At 50.1% G+C, this 21,130-nt stretch overlaps 1 protein-coding gene across 1 annotated transcript in view; it reads right to left on the reverse strand.

The window, feature by feature from the left end:
* LOC147102608 (unconventional myosin-XVB-like) overlaps nucleotides 1–21,130 on the reverse strand; it is a 326,297-nt gene that overhangs the window by 147,601 nt on the left and 157,566 nt on the right. The window contains exons 6-7 of the mRNA XM_085963249.1: nucleotides 3,415–3,578; nucleotides 2,202–2,274 (exon numbers count right to left, since the gene is read on the reverse strand). Coding sequence (XP_085819375.1) covers nucleotides 2,202–2,274; nucleotides 3,415–3,578 — 237 coding nt within the window. The remainder of the gene's footprint in view (nucleotides 1–2,201; nucleotides 2,275–3,414; nucleotides 3,579–21,130) is intronic.

Raw genomic sequence — 21,130 nt, forward strand, 5'->3', positions numbered from 1 at the left:
CCGCCTATAATTTGCCAACGTGCATGGCTGGTGGGCAAAGCTCACCGCCTATATATGCCGCATTGAAAAAATCGGTCCTATTATCTCTCGAAGTGTGGCAGAATGTGTGGGGTGCCTTAGACACCCCTTTGGCACAGTGCTGCTGACTGTTGTGAGAGGGTGGGGACTCTTTTCATCATGACTGAGTTCTACAATATGACTTATCGCACCGAAGTTTTACACGTGAGTATGTACAACTGATGACTTTTACCAGAAACATGCACAAACACTTGTGTGCAACAACACTGTGTTCAAAACTTAGTCACGACACCACACTGGTAAGTACACACATTGCATGGCTACTCTGATGGAGACATGGTCACTCAGGATAATAGAAAATGTCCATGTAAATTCACAGAAACACACAGAAGGACACTTGCTGAGACAGCTCACACAGGCTAACAAAGACAGTTGTAATGGGTTGTGTCTACTGGGTGTGTCTGTATTGGTGTAACAGTACTGGGTGTATCTGCACTATGTGTGTCTCAGTACTGAGTGTGTCTGTACTGGGTGTGGGAGCTGGGTAAATAGGACTTTGTGAGGGCGAGAATATGGGAAGTTGAGGGGCTGTATTAAGCAGAGAAGCAGGCAACATTGCAGAGATGGAAATAAATAGTTTTAGTGATAGATATGATGTGAGTTTTGAAGTTCGTCTCTGGGTTGAACAGTATGCCAAGGTTTCAAGTGGTCTGGCTCAGACTGAACAATTGGCCTAAAAGGTTGATGGAATCAGTGGCAAGGTAGCGAGCCTTCCCAATGTTGAATTGGAGGAAGTGAAGATGGTGACTGTAGCAAGGGGAACAGCAGGAGAGGGAGACAGTGAATGATTCCAAAAAGACAAGATTCTGTACTAGTGTGTCTGTACTGGGTGTGTCTGTACTGGGTGTGTGTCTGTACTGGGTGTGTCTGTACTGGGTGTGTGTCTGTGCTGGGTGTGTGTCTGTACTGGGTGTGTGTCTGTGCTGGGTGTGTGTCTGTACTGGGTGTGTGTCTGTACTGTGTGTGTGTCTGTGCTGGGTGTGTGTCTGTACTGGGTGTGTGTCTGTACTGGGTGTGTCTGTACTGGGTGTGTGTCTGTGCTGGGTGTGTGTCTACTGGGTGTGTGTCTGTGCTGGGTGTGTGTCTGTGCTGGGTGTGTCTGTACTGGGTGTGTGTCTGTGCTGGGTGTGTCTGTGCTGGGTGTGTGTCTGTACTGGGTGTGTGTCTGTGCTGGGTGTGTGTCTGTGCTGGGTGTGTCTGTACTGGGTGTGTGTCTGTGCTGGGTGTGTCTGTGCTGGGTGTGTCTGTGCTGGGTGTGTGTCTGTACTGGGTGTGTCTGTCTGTGCTGGGTGTGTGTCTGTACTGGGTGTGTGTCTGTGCTGGGTGTGTGTCTGTGCTGGGTGTGTGTCTGTGCTGGGTGTGTCTGTACTGGGTGTGTGTCTGTGCTGGGTGTGTGTCTGTGCTGGGCGTGTGTCTGTGCTGGGCGTGTGTCTGTGCTGGGCGTGTGTCTGTGCTGGGCGTGTGTCTGTGCTGGGCGTGTGTCTGTGCTGGGTGTGTCTGTGCTGGGTGTGTGTCTGTACTGGGTGTGTCTGTCTGTGCTGGGTGTGTGTCTGTACTGGGTGTGTGTCTGTGCTGGGTGTGTGTCTGTGCTGGGTGTGTGTCTGTGCTGGGTGTGTCTGTACTGGGTGTGTGTCTGTGCTGGGTGTGTGTCTGTGCTGGGCGTGTGTCTGTACTGGGTGTGTGTCTGTGCTGGGTGTGTGTCTGTGCTGGGTGTGTGTCTGTGCTGGGTGTGTGTCTGTACTGGGCGTGTGTCTGTGCTGGGTGTGTGTCTGTACTGGGCGTGTGTCTGTGCTGGGTGTATGTCTGTGCTGGGTGTGTCTGTGCTGGGTGTGTGTCTGTACTGGGTGTGTCTGTACTGGGCGTGTGTCTGTGCTGGGTGTGTGTCTGTCCTGGGTGTGTGTCTGTGCTGGGTGTGTCTGTGCTGGGTGTGTCTGTGCTGAGTGTGTGTCTGTACTGGGTGTGTCTGTACTTGGTGTGTCTGTGCTGGGTGTGTCTGTGCTGAGTGTGTGTCTGTGCTGGGTGTGTGTCTGTGCTGGGTGTGTGTCTGTGCTGGGTGTGTGTGTTCTTGTCTCTTGGGCACTTCTGTGTCCAGTGTGTCTAGTTCGGGTTTTGGTATACAGTACCGGAACTTTACAATCCAGCTGGCAAACTCCTCCCCCGTTGTCCAGGACTCCACCTCTGTCGCAACCGTTTCCTCTGGTAAAAGGAAACAAAATTAAATGAAAAGGATCTCCAACTGAAACCCTCCAGCCAGGTCGCCAGGTAACCCTGCATAGGACCGTCATTCCGAGGAGTAGAATGGGGACTGGCAAGTGTGCACTGGGTGGGGTTGAGACTAGCCTGTCGATCGGGTGGGAGGCGGGGGCTGTTCCATATGCGCGTGTAACCGTGAAAACGAGTTTGCATTTCTATAGCACCTTTCACATCCTAAAGCACTTCACAGCCAATCAAAAGGCAGAGCAAGTTGAGAAAGCTGTTAAAAAATGCAAATGGGATCCTAAATTTTATAAATGTGACATAGAATACAAAAGCCAAAAGGTAATTCTAAACCTGTACAAATTATTGGTTAGGTTAGAGTTAAAATATTGAGTCCAGTTTTAGGCCCCTCACTTTAGGAAGGATGTCAAGACCACGGAGAAGGTTCAGAAGAGATTCACTGAGATGACGCTAGGTACGAGAGGGTTTAGTTATGCTGAGACTACTAAAAGCTGGGGATCTATTCGTTGGAACAGAGAGGGGGATCTAATTGGACGTGTTGAAAATTTTGAGGGATTTTACTAAGGTAAAGCAGGAAAAAGTGATCAATGTTTTCTATTCCATCGCATTGTCTATCGAGAGAGCTTACATTTATATAGTGCGTTATTACCTCACAGAGAAGCCAAAAATGCTTTACACAAAATTAAGTACTTTGAAGTGCACTCACTGTTGCTGTGTAGGCAATTTCAGCAGCCATTTTTCCACACAGCAAGATCCCACAAACAGCAGTGAGATCATTGGCCAGTGAATCTGTTTTTTGGTGGTGTTTGTTAAGGAGGAATGCCAGTTAGGAGAATTCTATGCACCTCCTAGAATAGTACTATGGGATCTTCAACATCCGCCGGAACAGACAGATGGGATCTTGGTTTAACAACTTAGCCAAAGCATGTCAGTTCTGACAATGCAGCACTTTCTCAGGGCTGAACCGTAAGGGATGCTGGGAACTCTCAAGGACTGCAACCATAAAGAGGAGATGTGTATAGAGGCGCAGAAGAGATTTTAGATTATCGCTATTTTTTCAAATTTATAAAAAATGCGAATAAACCTGAGTCCATGATATGACTTCACTGCGGTAAATACCATTAAGTATGTGGACATCCAGCACCATCTGTCCTCGCCTGTGATTGGCTGTCCATTCCAGCTGGGTGGGAGGGAAGGCCCTGACTTGGTTCTGTTGCATGGCGCCTAGGGCTTTATGTTGACACAAGGCCCTATATCCTTCCATGGCATGATCAGACACATACCTGTACAAGAACAGGGGCAGAGTTAGCACTTGTTATCCTGTGTATCCTTCATGATGTCAGTGTTACTGCAAACCATGTGCACAATCAGGGGGATATAATGCTTTCATATTTTGTGAATTTGGGGGATATTAGCACGAGGAAATGAAAGTACAACACGGATTAGACACAGAGCAAAGCTCCCTCTACACTGTCCCATCAAACGCTCCCAGTGCAGGTACAGCACGGGTTAGATACAGAGTAAAGCTCCCTCTACACTGTCCCATCAAACACTCCCAGGGCAGGTACAGCACGGGGTTAGATAGAGAGTAAAGCTCTCTTTACACTGTCCCATCAAACACTCCCAGGGCATGTACAGCATGGGTTAGATACAGAGTAAAGCTCCCTCTACACTGTCCCATCAAACACTCCCAGGGCAGGTACAGCACGGGTTAGATACAGAGTAAAGCTCCCTCTACACTGTCCCATCAAACACTCCCAGGGCAGGTACAGCACGGGGTTAGATAGAGAGTAAAGCTCTCTTTACACTGTCCTATCAAACACTCCCAGGGCATGTACAGCATGGGTTAGATACAGAGTAAAGCTCCCTCTACACTGCCCCATCAAACACTCCCAGGGCATGTACAGCACGGGTGAGATACAGAGTAAAGCTCCCTCTACACTGTCCCATCAAACACTCCAAATGCAGGTACAGCACGGGTTAGATACAGAATAAAGCTCCCTCTACACTGTCCCATCAAATACTCCCAGGGCAGGTACAGCACGGGTTAGATACAGAGTATAGCTCCCTCTACACTGTCCCATCAAACACTCCCAGGGCAGGTACAGCATGGGTTAGATACAGAGTAAAGCTCCCTCTACACTGTCCCATCAAACACTCCCAGGGCAGGTACAGCACGGGTTAGATACGGAGTAAAGCTCCCTCTACACTGTCCCATCAAACACTCCCAGGGCAGGTACAGCACGGGTTAGATACAGAGTAAAGCTCCCTCTACACTGTCCCATCAAACACTCCCAGGGCAGGTACAGCACGGGTTAGATACAGAGTAAAGCTCCCTCTACACTGTCCCATCAAACACTCCCAGGGCAGGTACAGCACGGGTTAGATACAGAGTAAAGCTCCCTCTGCACTGTCCCATCAAACACTCGCAGGGCAGGTACAGCACGGGTTAGATACAGAGTAAAGCTTCCTCAACACTGTCCCATGAAACACTCCCAGGGCAGGTACAGCACGGGTTAGATACAGAGTAAAGCTCCCTCTACACTGCCCCATCAAACACTCCCAGGGCAGGTACAGCACGGGTTAGATACACAGTAAAGCTCCCTCTACACTGCCCCATCAAACACTCCCAGGGCAGGTACAGCACGGGTTAGATACAGAGTAAAGCTCCCTCTACACTGTCCCATCAAACACTCCCAGGGCAGGTACAGCACGGGTTAGATACAGAGTAAAGCTCCCTCTACACTGTCCCATCAAACACTCCCAGGGCAGGTACAGCACGAGTTAGATACAGAGTAAAGCTCCCTCTACACTGTCCCATCAAACACTCCCAGGGCAGGTACAGCACGGGGTTAGATAGAGAGTAAAGCTCTCTTTACACTGTCCCATCAAACACTCCCAGGGCATGTACAGCATGGGTTAGATACAGAGTAAAGCTCCCTCTACACTGTCCCATCAAACACTCCCAGGGCAGGTACAGCACGGGTTAGATACAGAGTAAAGCTCCCTCTACACTGTCCCATCAAACACTCCCAGGGCAGGTACAGCACGGGGTTAGATAGAGAGTAAAGCTCTCTTTACACTGTCCTATCAAACACTCCCAGGGCATGTACAGCATGGGTTAGATACAGAGTAAAGCTCCCTCTACACTGCCCCATCAAACACTCCCAGGGCATGTACAGCACGGGTGAGATACAGAGTAAAGCTCCCTCTACACTGTCCCATCAAACACTCCAAATGCAGGTACAGCACGGGTTAGATACAGAATAAAGCTCCCTCTACACTGTCCCATCAAATACTCCCAGGGCAGGTACAGCACGGGTTAGATACAGAGTATAGCTCCCTCTACACTGTCCCATCAAACACTCCCAGGGCAGGTACAGCATGGGTTAGATACAGAGTAAAGCTCCCTCTACACTGTCCCATCAAACACTCCCAGGGCAGGTACAGCACGGGTTAGATACGGAGTAAAGCTCCCTCTACACTGTCCCATCAAACACTCCCAGGGCAGGTACAGCACGGGTTAGATACAGAGTAAAGCTCCCTCTACACTGTCCCATCAAACACTCCCAGGGCAGGTACAGCACGGGTTAGATACAGAGTAAAGCTCCCTCTACACTGTCCCATCAAACACTCCCAGGGCAGGTACAGCACGGGTTAGATACAGAGTAAAGCTCCCTCTGCACTGTCCCATCAAACACTCGCAGGGCAGGTACAGCACGGGTTAGATACAGAGTAAAGCTTCCTCAACACTGTCCCATGAAACACTCCCAGGGCAGGTACAGCACGGGTTAGATACAGAGTAAAGCTCCCTCTACACTGCCCCATCAAACACTCCCAGGGCAGGTACAGCACGGGTTAGATACAGAGTAAAGCTCCCTCTACACTGCCCCATCAAACACTCCCAGGGCAGGTACAGCACGGGTTAGATACAGAGTCAAGCTCCCTCTGCACTGTCCCATCAAACACTCCCAGGGCAGGTACAGCACGGGTTAGATACAGAGTAAAGCTCCCTCTACACTGTCCCATCAAACACTCCCAGGGCAGGTACAGCACGAGTTAGATACAGAGTAAAGCTCCCTCTACACTGTCCCATCAAACACTCCCAGGGCAGGTACAGCACGGGTTAGATACGGAGTAAAGCTCCCTCTACACTGTCCCATCAAACACTCCCAGGGCAGGTACAGCATGGGTTAGATACGGAGTAAAGCTCCCTCTACACTGTCCCATCAAACACTCCCAGGGCAGGTACAGCACGGGTTAGATACAGAGTAAAGCTCCCTCAACACTGTCCCATCAAACACTCCCAGGGCAGGTACAGCACGGGTTAGATACAGAGTAAAGCTCCCTCTACACTGCCCCATCAAACACTCCCAGGGCAGGTACAGCACGGGTTAGATACAGAGTAAAGCTCCCTCTACACTGCCCTATCAAACACTCCCAGGGCAGGTACAGCACGGGTTAGATACAGAGTAAAGCTCCCTCTACACTGTCCCATCAAACACTCCCAGGGCAGGTACAGCACGGGTTAGACACAGAGTAAAGCTCCCTCTACACTGTCCCATCAAACACTCCCAGGGCAGGTACAGCACGGGTTAGATACAGAGTAAAGCTCCCTCTACACTGTCCCATCAAACACTCCCAGGGCAGGTGCAGCACGGGTTAGATACAGAGTAAAGCTCCCTCTACACTGTCCCATCAAACACTCCCAGGGCAGCTTCAGCACGGGTTAGATACAGAGTAAAGCTCCCTCTACACTGTCCCATCAAACACTCCCAGGGCAGGTACAGCACGGGATAGATACAGAGTAAAGCTCCCTCTACACTGCCCCATCAAACACTCCTAGGGCAGGTACAGCATGGGTTAGATACAGAGTAAAGCTCCCTCTACACTGTCTCATCAAACACTCCTAGGGCAGGTACAGCACAGGTTAGATACAGAGTAAAGCTCCCTCTACACTGTCCCATCAAACACTCCCAGGGCAGGTACAGCACGGGATAGATACAGAGTAAATCTCCCTCTACACTGTCCCATCAAACATTCCCAGGGCAGGTACAGCATGGGTTAGATACAGATTAAAGCTCCCTCTACACTGTCCCATCAAACACTCCCAGGGCAGGTACAGCACGGGTTAGATACAGAGTACAGCTCCCTCTACACTGTCCCATCAAACACTCCCAGGGCAGGTACAGCACGGGTTAGATACAGAGTAAAGCTCCCTCTACACTCTCCCATCAAACACTCCCAGGGCAGGTACAGCACGGGTTAGATACAAAGTAAAGCTCCCTCTACACTGTCCCATCAAACACTCCCAGGGCAGGTACAGCACGTGTTAGATAGAGAGTAAAGCTCCCTCTACACTGTCCCATCAAACACTCCTAGGGCAGGTACAGCACGGGTTAGATACAGAGTAAAGCTACCTCTACACTGTCCCATCAAACACTCCCAGGGCAGGTACAGCATGGGTTAGATACAGAGTAAAGCTCGCTCTACACTGCCCCATCAAACACTCCTAGGGCAGGCACAGCACGGGTTGGATACAGAGTAAAGCTCCCTCTACACTGTCCCATCAAACACGCCCTCCAGCCTAAATAATTGTCCACCCCTGCTCTACACTGTCCCATCAAACACTCCCAGGGCAGGTACAGCACGGGTTAGACACAGAGTAAAGCTCCCTCTACACTGTCCCATCAAACACTCCAAGGGCAGGTACAGCATGGGTTAGATACAGAGTAAAGCTCGCTCTACACTGCCCCATCAAACACTCCTAGGGCAGGCACAGCACGGGTTGGATACAGAGTAAAGCTCCCTCTACACTGTCCCATCAGACACTCCCAGGGCAGCTACAGCACGGGTCAGATACAGAGTAAAGCTCCCTCTACACTGTCCTATCAAACACTCCCAGGGCAGGTACAGCACGGGTTAGATACAGAGTAAAGCTCCCTCTACACTGTCCCATCAAACACTCCCGGGGCAGGTGCAGCACGGGTTAGATACAGAGTAAAGCTCCCTCTACACTGTCCCATCAAACACTCCCAGGGCAGGTACAGCACGGGTTAGATACAGAGTAAAGCTCCCTCTACACTGTCCCATCAAACACTCCCAGGGCAGCTTCAGCACGGGTTAGATACAGAGTAAAGCTCCCTCTACACTGTCCCATCAAACACTCCCAGGGCAGGTACAGCACGGGTTAGATACAGAGTAAAGCTCCCTCTACACTGCCCCATCAAACACTCCTAGGGCAGGTACAGCATGGGTTAGATACAGAGTAAAGCTCCCTCTACACTGTCTCATCAAACACTCCTAGGGCAGGTACAGCACAGGTTAGATACAGAGTAAAGCTCCCTCTACACTGTCCCATCAAACACTGCCAGGGCAGGTACAGCACGGGATAGATACAGAGTAAATCTCCCTCTACACTGTCCCATCAAATATTCCCAGGGCAGGTACAGCATGGGTTAGATACAGATTAAAGCTCCCTCTACACTGTCCCATCAAACACTCCCAGGGCAGGTACAGCACGGGTTAGATACAGAGTACAGCTCCCTCTACACTGTCCCATCAAACACTCCCAGGGCAGGTACAGCACGGGTTAGATACAGAGTAAAGCTCCCTCTACACTCTCCCATCAAACACTCCCAGGGCAGGTACAGCACGGGTTAGATACAAAGTAAAGCTCCCTCTACACTGTCCCATCAAACACTCCCAGGGCAGGTACAGCACGTGTTAGATAGAGAGTAAAGCTCCCTCTACACTGTCCCATCAAACACTCCTAGGGCAGGTACAGCACGGGTTAGATACAGAGTAAAGCTACCTCTACACTGTCCCATCAAACACTCCCAGGGCAGGTACAGCATGGGTTAGATACAGAGTAAAGCTCGCTCTACACTGCCCCATCAAACACTCCTAGGGCAGGCACAGCACGGGTTGGATACAGAGTAAAGCTCCCTCTACACTGTCCCATCAAACACGCCCTCCAGCCTAAATAATTGTCCACCCCTGCTCTACACTGTCCCATCAAACACTCCCAGGGCAGGTACAGCACGGGTTAGACACAGAGTAAAGCTCCCTCTACACTGTCCCATCAAACACTCCAAGGGCAGGTACAGCACGGGTTAGATACAGAGTAAAGCTCCCTCGACACTGTCCCCATCAAACACTCCCAGGGCAGGTACAGCACGGGTTAGATACAGAGTAAAGCTCCCTCTACACTGTCCCATCAAACACTCCCAGGGCAGGTACAGCACGGGTTAGACACAGAGTAAAGCTCCCTCTACACTGTCCCATCAAACACTCCCGGGGCAGGTACAGCATGGGTTAGATACAGAGTAAAGCTTCCTCTACACTGTCCCGTCAAACACACCCAGGGCAGGTACAGCACGGGTTAGATACAGAGTAAAGCTCCCTCTACACTGTCCCATCAAACACTCACAGGGCAGGTACAGCATAGGTTAGATGCAGAGTAAAGCTCCCTCTACACTGTCCCATCAAACACTCCCAGGGCAGGTACAGCACGGGGTTAGATACAGAGTAAAGCTCCCTCTACACTGTCCCATCAAACACTCCCAGGGCAGGTACAGCACGGGTTAGATACAGAGTAAAGCTCCCTCTACACTGTCCCATCAAACACTCCCAGGGCAGGTACAGCACGGGGTTAGATACAGAGTAAAGCTCCCTCTACACTGTCCCATCAAACACTCCCAGGGCAGGTACAGCACGGGTTAGATACAGAGTAAAGCTCCCTCTACACTGTCCCATCAAACACTCCCAGGGCAGGTACAGCACGGGTAAGATACAGAGTAAAGCTCCCTCTACACTGTCCCATCAAACACTCCCAGGGCAGGTACAGCACGGGTTAGATACAGAGTAAAGCTCCCTCTACAGTGCCCCATCAAAAACTCCTGGGGCAGGTACAGCACGGGTTAGATACAGAGTAAAGCTCCCTCTACACTGTCCCATCAAACACTCCCAGGGCAGGTACAGCACGGGTAAGATACAGAGTAAAGCTCCCTCTACACTGTCCCATCAAACACTCCCAGGGCAGGTACAGCACGGGTTAGATACAGAGTAAAGCTCCCTCTACAGTGCCCCATCAAAAACTCCTGGGGCAGGTACAGCACGGGTTAGATACAGAGTAAAGCTCCCTCTACACTGTCCCATCAAACACTCCCAGGGCAGGTGCAGCACGGGTAAGATACAGAGTAAAGCTCCCTCTACACTGTCCCATCAAACATTCCAGGGCAGGTACAGCACGGGTTAGATAGAGAGTAAAGCTCCCTCTACAGTGCCCCATCAAAAACTCCTGGGGCAGGTACAGCATGGGTTAGATACAGAGTAAAGCTCCCTCTACACTGTCCCGTCAAACACACCCAGGGCAGGTACAGCATAGGTTAGATGCAGAGTAAAGCTCCCTCTACACTGTCCCATCAAACACTCCCAGGGCAGGTACAGCACGGGGTTAGATACAGAGTAAAGCTCCCTCTCCACTGTCCCATCAAACACTCCCAGGGCAGGTACAGCACGGGTTAGATACAGAGTAAAGCTCCCTCTACACTGTCCCATCAAACACTCCCAGGGCAGGTACAGCACGGGTTAGATGCAGAGTAAAGCTCCCTCTACACTGTCCCATCAAACACTCCCAGCGCAGGTACAGCACGGGTTAGATACAGAGTAAAGCTCCCTCTACACTGTCCCATCAAACTCTCCCGGGGCAGGTACAGCACGGGTTAGATACAGAGTAAAGCTCCCTCTACACTGTCCCATCAAACGATCCCATGGCGGGTACAGCACGGGTTTGATACAGAGTAAAACTCCCTCTACACTGTCCCATCAAACACTCCCAGGGCAGGTACAGCACGGGTTAGATACAGAGTAAAGCTCCGTCTACACTGTCCCATCAAACACTCCCGGGGCAGGTACAGCATGGGTTAGATACAGAGTAAAGCTCCCTCTACACTGTCCCATCAAACACTCCCAGGACAGGTACAGCACGGGTTAGATACAGAGTAAAGCTCCCTCTACACTGTCCCATCAAACACTCCCAGGGCAGGTACAGCACAGGATAGATACAGAGTAAAGATCCCTCTACACTGCCGCATGAAACACTCCTAGGGCAGGTACAGCATGGGTTAGATACAGAGTAAAGCTCCCTCTACACTGACCATCAAACACTCCCAGGGCAGGTGCAGCACAGGTTAGATACAGAGTGAAGCTCCCTCTACACTGTCCCATCAAACACTCCCAGGGCAGGTACAGCACGCGTTAGATACAGAGTAAAGCTCCCTCTACACTGCCCCATCAAACACTCCCAGGGCAGGTACAGCACGGGTTAGATACAGAGTAAAGCTTCCTCTATACTGACCATCAAACACTCCCAGGGCAGGTACAGCACGGGGTTAGATAAAGAGTAAAGCTCCCTCTACACTGTCCCATCAAATACTCCCAGGGCAGGTACAGCACGGGTTAGATACAGAGTAAAGCTCCCTCTACACTGTCCCATCAAACACTCCCAGAGCACGGGTTAGATACAGAGTAAAGCTCCCTTTGCACCAGTGGCGGGCAAAATACGGTCCGGTCCACTAATGGATTCTATCTGGCCCGTCAAGGCCTGGCTTCGAGCTTCGAACGTCTGCCCCACATGACGTCAGGAGGTGGGTCATTGTCTCCGAGGCAGCCGGGGTGTCACAACCAAAAACCGAGGCGGGACAAATTGAACCTGCCATTCACTGCATCATTGCTATAACCTCCCCTTTCAAAATTGCAAAAATAAATCAACAATATTAGCGCTGTGCACTGTAGGCTCGCCTTCCGCTGTTTACAGCGGTATCTGCAGCACCAGACTCGAAAATGTGTGGAGCGAGAATAGAAACTGATACTGTACCAGATAGAAGCGATTACAGGGAAACAAAAACTTACTGCATTATCTGCAGCTTGTAAATCAATAACGTTATTAACACCTGAAACCTCAGTTACTGCTCCGTCACTGCAATGTGAAAAGTGAGTTCCTCATGGTTTGTGGTTTTACTTTCCATAAATCTGTGCAAACCTTCCAGATAAGTGCACAATAACATAAATACTTGAAATATATAAAAGAACGCCATTGGCAGCATGACTCAGAACTGACACAATCGAATCGATTGGAAGATTGTTTACTTAGAACTTTTTTCTAAACTTGCAGCGAGTTTTTAGTCTCAACTCGTCTCAGGAATATTAGCGACTCATTCAAAATTAGTCCTGGGCTTGATTTCATTCCAGTGAATTATAAAATGCTATTTTTGTGTATTGGTGCAATTGGGTGAAAGGTGTTGACAGAATTCGGCGGGGGTACCGCCAGTCTCCCGGCGTAACTCTGGCGCAGACCCAGTTACAGCGGGTCCCTGCTGTTTCTGGGAGTTTCCTCAGTAAAGAGCGGGGGAGTTTCTAGCCCAGTGTTGGGCAAAATACAGCCCGCGCGGCTGTACCCGGCCCGCCAGTTCATTCTATCCGGCCCGCTGGATGGGAGAGAAATAGAACGCGAGCAGGAGCACGAGCTGCACATCAGCCTGAGTCAAGCCATGGCTGCTCATCTCGGTGACTCTTTTACTGTGCTGCATCTTTCTTATCGTCGTTTTAGACACGGCAGTGGATCCCGGAGCACAAGGACTCCAGGTAATGGCACATGATTGTAGTTCAGGCTTTGTGAAGCCTTGGGCTCCCGTACTCGGCGCACTAAAAATAGAACACCTCATGCGTCAGAGGCCCCGCAGACTCGAGTCGCTCTGCCACACAGCCACGTAGACTTTCAGTACAAAACATAATCGATCGATCAATCATTTCATTCATTTAGTAACAGAAGATTTCACTATTTTACACTACATTTTGTGTATTTAAGATAGTATCTGACTGCTATCTGAATTTATGTTAATAAGTTATTGGAAGAGTAGAAGTGGGAGTGATGATCAACACGATGAGTTGGCCTGTTTCAAATTTACCAATTTAACCCTTTGCTCTCACAAATGACTGTTAGTGGGGTTATTAATTCTTGCACAATTATTCACTTGTTTTAATATTATCCCACTTAATTAGCATAATGGAGGCACAACTAAATGGACCCAGGTATATTGGACATTGCACTCACTGTTTTTAATTTTAATGGTAGCTGTTGTTAACACAATTCATTTTATGTGTGCAGCAATGTTCCCTCTCATTTTCTTTGTGCGCGGTCCCTTTAAATTTGCTGCATCTCTTCCAGCGGCAGGAGCCAGTGAGCGGCATGTGTGGGACCTCGTGATTGGTGCATGACTGCGCGGCAGCACACCTCAGGAGGAACATTGGTGTGCAGCTCACCAAAAATTGTTAAGTGGCCCTCCAGCCTAAATAATTGTCCACCCCTGCTCTACACTGTCCCATCAAACACTCCCAGGGCAGGTACAGCACGGGTTAGACACAGAGTAAAGCTCCCTCTACACTGTCCCATCAAACACTCCAAGGGCAGGTACAGCACGGGTTAGATACAGAGTAAAGCTCCCTCGACACTGTCCCCATCAAACACTCCCAGGGCAGGTACAGCACGGGTTAGATACAGAGTAAAGCTCCCTCTACACTGTCCCATCAAACACTCCCAGGGCAGGTACAGCACGGGTTAGACACAGAGTAAAGCTCCCTCTACACTGTCCCATCAAACACTCCCGGGGCAGGTACAGCATGGGTTAGATACAGAGTAAAGCTCCCTCTACACTGTCCCATCAAACACTCACAGGGCAGGTACAGCATAGGTTAGATGCAGAGTAAAGCTCCCTCTACACTGTCCCATCAAACACTCCCAGGGCAGGTACAGCACGGGGTTAGGTACAGAGTAAAGCTCCCTCTACACTGTCCCATCAAACACTCCCAGGGCAGGTACAGCACGGGTTAGATACAGAGTAAAGCTCCCTCTACACTGTCCCATCAAACACTCCCAGGGCAGGTACAGCACGGGGTTAGATACAGAGTAAAGCTCCCTCTACACTGTCCCATCAAACACTCCCAGGGCAGGTACAGCACGGGTTAGATACAGAGTAAAGCTCCCTCTACACTGTCCCATCAAACACTCCCAGGGCAGGTACAGCACGGGTAAGATACAGAGTAAAGCTCCCTCTACACTGTCCCATCAAACACTCCCAGGGCAGGTACAGCACGTGTTAGATAGAGAGTAAAGCTCCCTCTACACTGTCCCATCAAACACTCCTAGGGCAGGTACAGCACGGGTTAGATACAGAGTAAAGCTACCTCTACACTGTCCCATCAAACACTCCCAGGGCAGGTACAGCATGGGTTAGATACAGAGTAAAGCTCGCTCTACACTGCCCCATCAAACACTCCTAGGGCAGGCACAGCACGGGTTGGATACAGAGTAAAGCTCCCTCTACACTGTCCCATCAAACACGCCCTCCAGCCTAAATAATTGTCCACCCCTGCTCTACACTGTCCCATCAAACACTCCCAGGGCAGGTACAGCACGGGTTAGACACAGAGTAAAGCTCCCTCTACACTGTCCCATCAAACACTCCAAGGGCAGGTACAGCATGGGTTAGATACAGAGTAAAGCTCGCTCTACACTGCCCCATCAAACACTCCTAGGGCAGGCACAGCACGGGTTGGATACAGAGTAAAGCTCCCTCTACACTGTCCCATCAAACACTCCCAGGGCAGGTACAGCACGGGTCAGATACAGAGTAAAGCTCCCTCTACACTGTCCTATCAAACACTCCCAGGGCAGGTACAGCACGGGTTAGATACAGAGTAAAGCTCCCTCTACACTGTCCCATCAAACACTCCCGGGGCAGGTGCAGCACGGGTTAGATACAGAGTAAAGCTCCCTCTACACTGTCCCATCAAACACTCCCAGGGCAGGTACAGCACGGGTTAGATACAGAGTAAAGCTCCCTCTACACTGTCCCATCAAACACTCCCAGGGCAGCTTCAGCACGGGTTAGATACAGAGTAAAGCTCCCTCTACACTGTCCCATCAAACACTCCCAGGGCAGGTACAGCACGGGTTAGATACAGAGTAAAGCTCCCTCTACACTGCCCCATCAAACACTCCTAGGGCAGGTACAGCATGGGTTAGATACAGAGTAAAGCTCCCTCTACACTGTCTCATCAAACACTCTTAGGGCAGGTACAGCACAGGTTAGATACAGAGTAAAGCTCCCTCTACACTGTCCCATCAAACACTCCCAGGGCAGGTACAGCACGGGATAGATACAGAGTAAATCTCCCTCTACACTGTCCCATCAAATATTCCCAGGGCAGGTACAGCATGGGTTAGATACAGATTAAAGCTCCCTCTACACTGTCCCATCAAACACTCCCAGGGCAGGTACAGCACGGGTTAGATACAGAGTACAGCTCCCTCTACACTGTCCCATCAAACACTCCCAGGGCAGGTACAGCACGGGTTAGATACAGAGTAAAGCTCCCTCTACACTCTCCCATCAAACACTCCCAGGGCAGGTACAGCACGGGTTAGATACAAAGTAAAGCTCCCTCTACACTGTCCCATCAAACACTCCCAGGGCAGGTACAGCACGTGTTAGATAGAGAGTAAAGCTCCCTCTACACTGTCCCATCAAACACTCCTAGGGCAGGTACAGCACGGGTTAGATACAGAGTAAAGCTACCTCTACACTGTCCCATCAAACACTCCCAGGGCAGGTACAGCATGGGTTAGATACAGAGTAAAGCTCGCTCTACACTGCCCCATCAAACACTCCTAGGGCAGGCACAGCACGGGTTGGATACAGAGTAAAGCTCCCTCTACACTGTCCCATCAAACACGCCCTCCAGCCTAAATAATTGTCCACCCCTGCTCTACACTGTCCCATCAAACACTCCCAGGGCAGGTACAGCACGGGTTAGACACAGAGTAAAGCTCCCTCTACACTGTCCCATCAAACACTCCAAGGGCAGGTACAGCACGGGTTAGATACAGAGTAAAGCTCCCTCGACACTGTCCCCATCAAACACTCCCAGGGCAGGTACAGCACGGGTTAGATACAGAGTAAAGCTCCCTCTACACTGTCCCATCAAACACTCCCAGGGCAGGTACAGCACGGGTTAGACACAGAGTAAAGCTCCCTCTACACTGTCCCATCAAACACTCCCGGGGCAGGTACAGCATGGGTTAGATACAGAGTAAAGCTACCTCTACACTGTCCCGTCAAACACACCCAGGGCAGGTACAGCACGGGTTAGATACAGAGTAAAGCTCCCTCTACACTGTCCCATCAAACACTCACAGGGCAGGTACAGCATAGGTTAGATGCAGAGTAAAGCTCCCTCTACACTGTCCCATCAAACACTCCCAGGGCAGGTACAGCACGGGGTTAGATACAGAGTAAAGCTCCCTCTACACTGTCCCATCAAACACTCCCAGGGCAGGTACAGCACGGGTTAGATACAGAGTAAAGCTCCCTCTACACTGTCCCATCAAACACTCCCAGGGCAGGTACAGCACGGGGTTAGATACAGAGTAAAGCTCCCTCTGCACTGTCCCATCAAACACTCCCAGGGCAGGTACAGCACGGGTAAGATACAGAGTAAAGCTCCCTCTACACTGTCCCATCAAACACTCCCAGGGCAGGTACAGCACGGGTTAGATACAGAGTAAAGCTCCCTCTACAGTGCCCCATCAAAAACTCCTGGCGCAGGTACAGCACGGGTTAGATACAGAGTAAAGCTCCCTCTACACTGTCCCATCAAACACTCCCAGGGCAGGTACAGCACGGGTAAGATACAGAGTAAAGCTCCCTCTACACTGTCCCATCAAACACTCCCAGGGCAGGTACAGCACGGGTTAGATACAGAGTAAAGCTCCCTCCACAGTGCCCCATCAAAAACTCCTGGGGCAGGTACAGCACGGGTTAGATACAGAGTAAAGCTCCCTCTACACTGTCCCATCAAACACTCCCAGGGCAGGTGCAGCACGGGTAAGATACAGAGTAAAGCTCCCTCTACACTGTCCCATCAAACATTCCAGGGCAGGTACAGCACGGGTTAGATAGAGAGTAAAGCTCCCTCTACAGTGCCCCATCAAAAACTCCTGGGGCAGGTACAGCATGGGTTAGATACAGAGTAAAGCTCCCTCTACACTGTCCCGTCAAACACACCCAGGGCAGGTACAGCATAGGTTAGATGCAGAGTAAAGCTCCCTCTACACTGTCCCATCAAACACTCCCAGGGCAGGTACAGCACGGGGTTAGATACAGAGTAAAGCTCCCTCTCCACTGTCCCATCAAACACTCCCAGGGCAGGTACAGCACGGGTTAGATACAGAGTAAAGCTCCCTCTACACTGTCCCATCAAACACTCCCAGGGCAGGTACAGCACGGGTTAGATGCAGAGTAAAGCTCCCTCTACACTGTCCCATCAAACACTCCCAGCGCAGGTACAGCACGGGTTAGATACAGAGTAAAGCTCCCTCTACACTGTCCCATCAAACTCTCCCGGGGCAGGTACAGCACGGGTTAGATACAGAGTAAAGCTCCCTCTACACTGTCCCATCAAACGATCCCATGGCGGGTACAGCACGGGTTTGATACAGAGTAAAACTCCCTCTACACTGTCCCATCAAACACTCCCAGGGCAGGTACAGCACGGGTTAGATACAGAGTAAAGCTCCGTCTACACTGTCCCATCAAACACTCCCGGGGCAGGTACAGCATGGGTTAGATACAGAGTAAAGCTCCCTCTACACTGTCCCATCAAACACTCCCAGGACAGGTACAGCACGGGTTAGATACAGAGTAAAGCTCCCTCTACACTGTCCCATCAAACACTCCCAGGGCAGGTACAGCACAGGATAGATACAGAGTAAAGATCCCTCTACACTGCCGCATGAAACACTCCTAGGGCAGGTACAGCATGGGTTAGATACAGAGTAAAGCTCCCTCTACACTGACCATCAAACACTCCCAGGGCAGGTGCAGCACAGGTTAGATACAGAGTGAAGCTCCCTCTACACTGTCCCATCAAACACTCCCAGGGCAGGTACAGCACGCGTTAGATACAGAGTAAAGCTCCCTCTACACTGCCCCATCAAACACTCCCAGGGCAGGTACAGCACGGGTTAGATACAGAGTAAAGCTTCCTCTATACTGACCATCAAACACTCCCAGGGCAGGTACAGCACGGGGTTAGATAAAGAGTAAAGCTCCCTCTACACTGTCCCATCAAATACTCCCAGGGCAGGTACAGCACGGGTTAGATACAGAGTAAAGCTCCCTCTACACTGTCCCATCAAACACTCCCAGAGCACGGGTTAGATACAGAGTAAAGCTCCCTTTGCACCAGTGGCGGGCAAAATACGGTCCGGTCCACTAATGGATTCTATCTGGCCCGTCAAGGCCTGGCTTCGAGCTTCGAACGTCTGCCCCACATGACGTCAGGAGGTGGGTCATTGTCTCCGAGGCAGCCGGGGTGTCACAACCAAAAACCGAGGCGGGACAAATTGAACCTGCCATTCACTGCATCATTGCTATAACCTCCCCTTTCAAAATTGCAAAAATAAATCAACAATATTAGCGCTGTGCACTGTAGGCTCGCCTTCCGCTGTTTACAGCGGTATCTGCAGCACCAGACTCGAAAATGTGTGGAGCGAGAATAGAAACTGATACTGTACCAGATAGAAGCGATTACAGGGAAACAAAAACTTACTGCATTATCTGCAGCTTGTAAATCAATAACGTTATTAACACCTGAAACCTCAGTTACTGCTCCGTCACTGCAATGTGAAAAGTGAGTTCCTCATGGTTTGTGGTTTTACTTTCCATAAATCTGTGCAAACCTTCCAGATAAGTGCACAATAACATAAATACTTGAAATATATAAAAGAACGCCATTGGCAGCATGACTCAGAACTGACACAATCGAATCGATTGGAAGATTGTTTACTTAGAACTTTTTTCTAAACTTGCAGCGAGTTTTTAGTCTCAACTCGTCTCAGGAATATTAGCGACTCATTCAAAATTAGTCCTGGGCTTGATTTCATTCCAGTGAATTATAAAATGCTATTTTTGTGTATTGGTGCAATTGGGTGAAAGGTGTTGACAGAATTCGGCGGGGGTACCGCCAGTCTCCCGGCGTAACTCTGGCGCAGACCCAGTTACAGCGGGTCCCTGCTGTTTCTGGGAGTTTCCTCAGTAAAGAGCGGGGGAGTTTCTAGCCCAGTGTTGGGCAAAATACAGCCCGCGCGGCTGTACCCGGCCCGCCAGTTCATTCTATCCGGCCCGCTGGATGGGAGAGAAATAGAACGCGAGCAGGAGCACGAGCTGCACATCAGCCTGAGTCAAGCCATGGCTGCTCATCTCAGTGACTCTTTTACTGTGCTGCATCTTTCTTATCGTCGTTTTAGACACGGCAGTGGATCCCGGAGCACAAGGACTCCAGGTAATGGCACATGATTGTAGTTCAGGCTTTGTGAAGCCTTGGGCTCCCGTACTCGGCGCACTAAAAATAGAACACCTCATGCGTCAGAGGCCCCGCAGACTCGAGTCGCTCTGCCACACAGCCACGTAGACTTTCAGTACAAAACATAATCGATCGATCAATCATTTCATTCATTTAGTAACAGAAGATTTCACTATTTTACACTACATTTTGTGTATTTAAGATAGTATCTGACTGCTATCTGAATTTATGTTAATAAGTTATTGGAAGAGTAGAAGTGGGAGTGATGATCAACACGATGAGTTGGCCTGTTTCAAATTTACCAATTTAACCCTTTGCTCTCACAAATGACTGTTAGTGGGGTTATTAATTCTTGCACAATTATTCACTTGTTTTAATATTATCCCACTTAATTAGCATAATGGAGGCACAACTAAATGGACCCAGGTATATTGGACATTGCACTCACTGTTTTTAATTTTAATGGTAGCTGTTATAGAGTCATAGAGTCATAGAGTAATACAGCACAGATAGAGGCCCTTCGGCCCATCGTGTCCATGCCGGCCATCAAGCCCTGTCTAATCTAATCCCATATTCCAGCATTTGGCCCGTAGCCTTGTATGCTATGGCATTTCAAATGCTCATCCAAATGCTTCTTAAATGTTGTGAGGGTTTCTGCCTCCACAACCCTTTCAGGCAGTGAGTTCCAGACTCCAACCACCCTCTGGGTGAAAAAGTTCTTTCTCAAATCCCCTCTAAACCTCCCTCCCTTTACCTTGAATCTATGCCCCCTAGTTATTGACCCCTCTACTAAGGGGAAAAGCTCCTCAGCATCCATCCTATCTATGCCCCTCACAATTTTGTACACCTCAATCATGTCCCCCCTCAGCCTCCTCTGCTCCAAGGAAAACAAACCCAATCTGCCCAGTCTCTCTTCATAGCTGAAGCGCTCCAGCCCTGGTAACATCCTGGTGAACCTCCTCTGCACCCTCTCTAACGCGATCACATTGTTAACACAATTCATTTTATGTGTGCAGCAATGTTCCCTCTCATTTTCTTTGTGCGCGGTCCCTTTAAATTTGCTGCATCTCTTCCAGCGGCAGGAGCCAGTGAGCGGCATGTGTGGGACCTCGTGATTGGTGCATGACTGCGCGGCAGCACACCTCAGGAGGAACATTGGTGTGCAGCTCACCAAAAATTGTTAAGTGGCCCTCCAGCCTAAATAATTGTCCACCCCTGCTCTACACTGTCCCATCAAACACTCCCAGGGCAGGTACAGCACGGGTTAGACACAGAGTAAAGCTCCCTCTACACTGTCCCATCAAACACTCCAAGGGCAGGTACAGCACGGGTTAGATACAGAGTAAAGCTCCCTCGACACTGTCCCCATCAAACACTCCCAGGGCAGGTACAGCACGGGTTAGATACA

This window comes from Somniosus microcephalus, chromosome 21 (assembly GCF_052327205.1).
Source record: "Somniosus microcephalus isolate GS21.2 chromosome 21, FLI_Smic_1.0, whole genome shotgun sequence".
In the NCBI taxonomy this organism is placed as follows: Eukaryota; Metazoa; Chordata; class Chondrichthyes; order Squaliformes; family Somniosidae; genus Somniosus; species Somniosus microcephalus.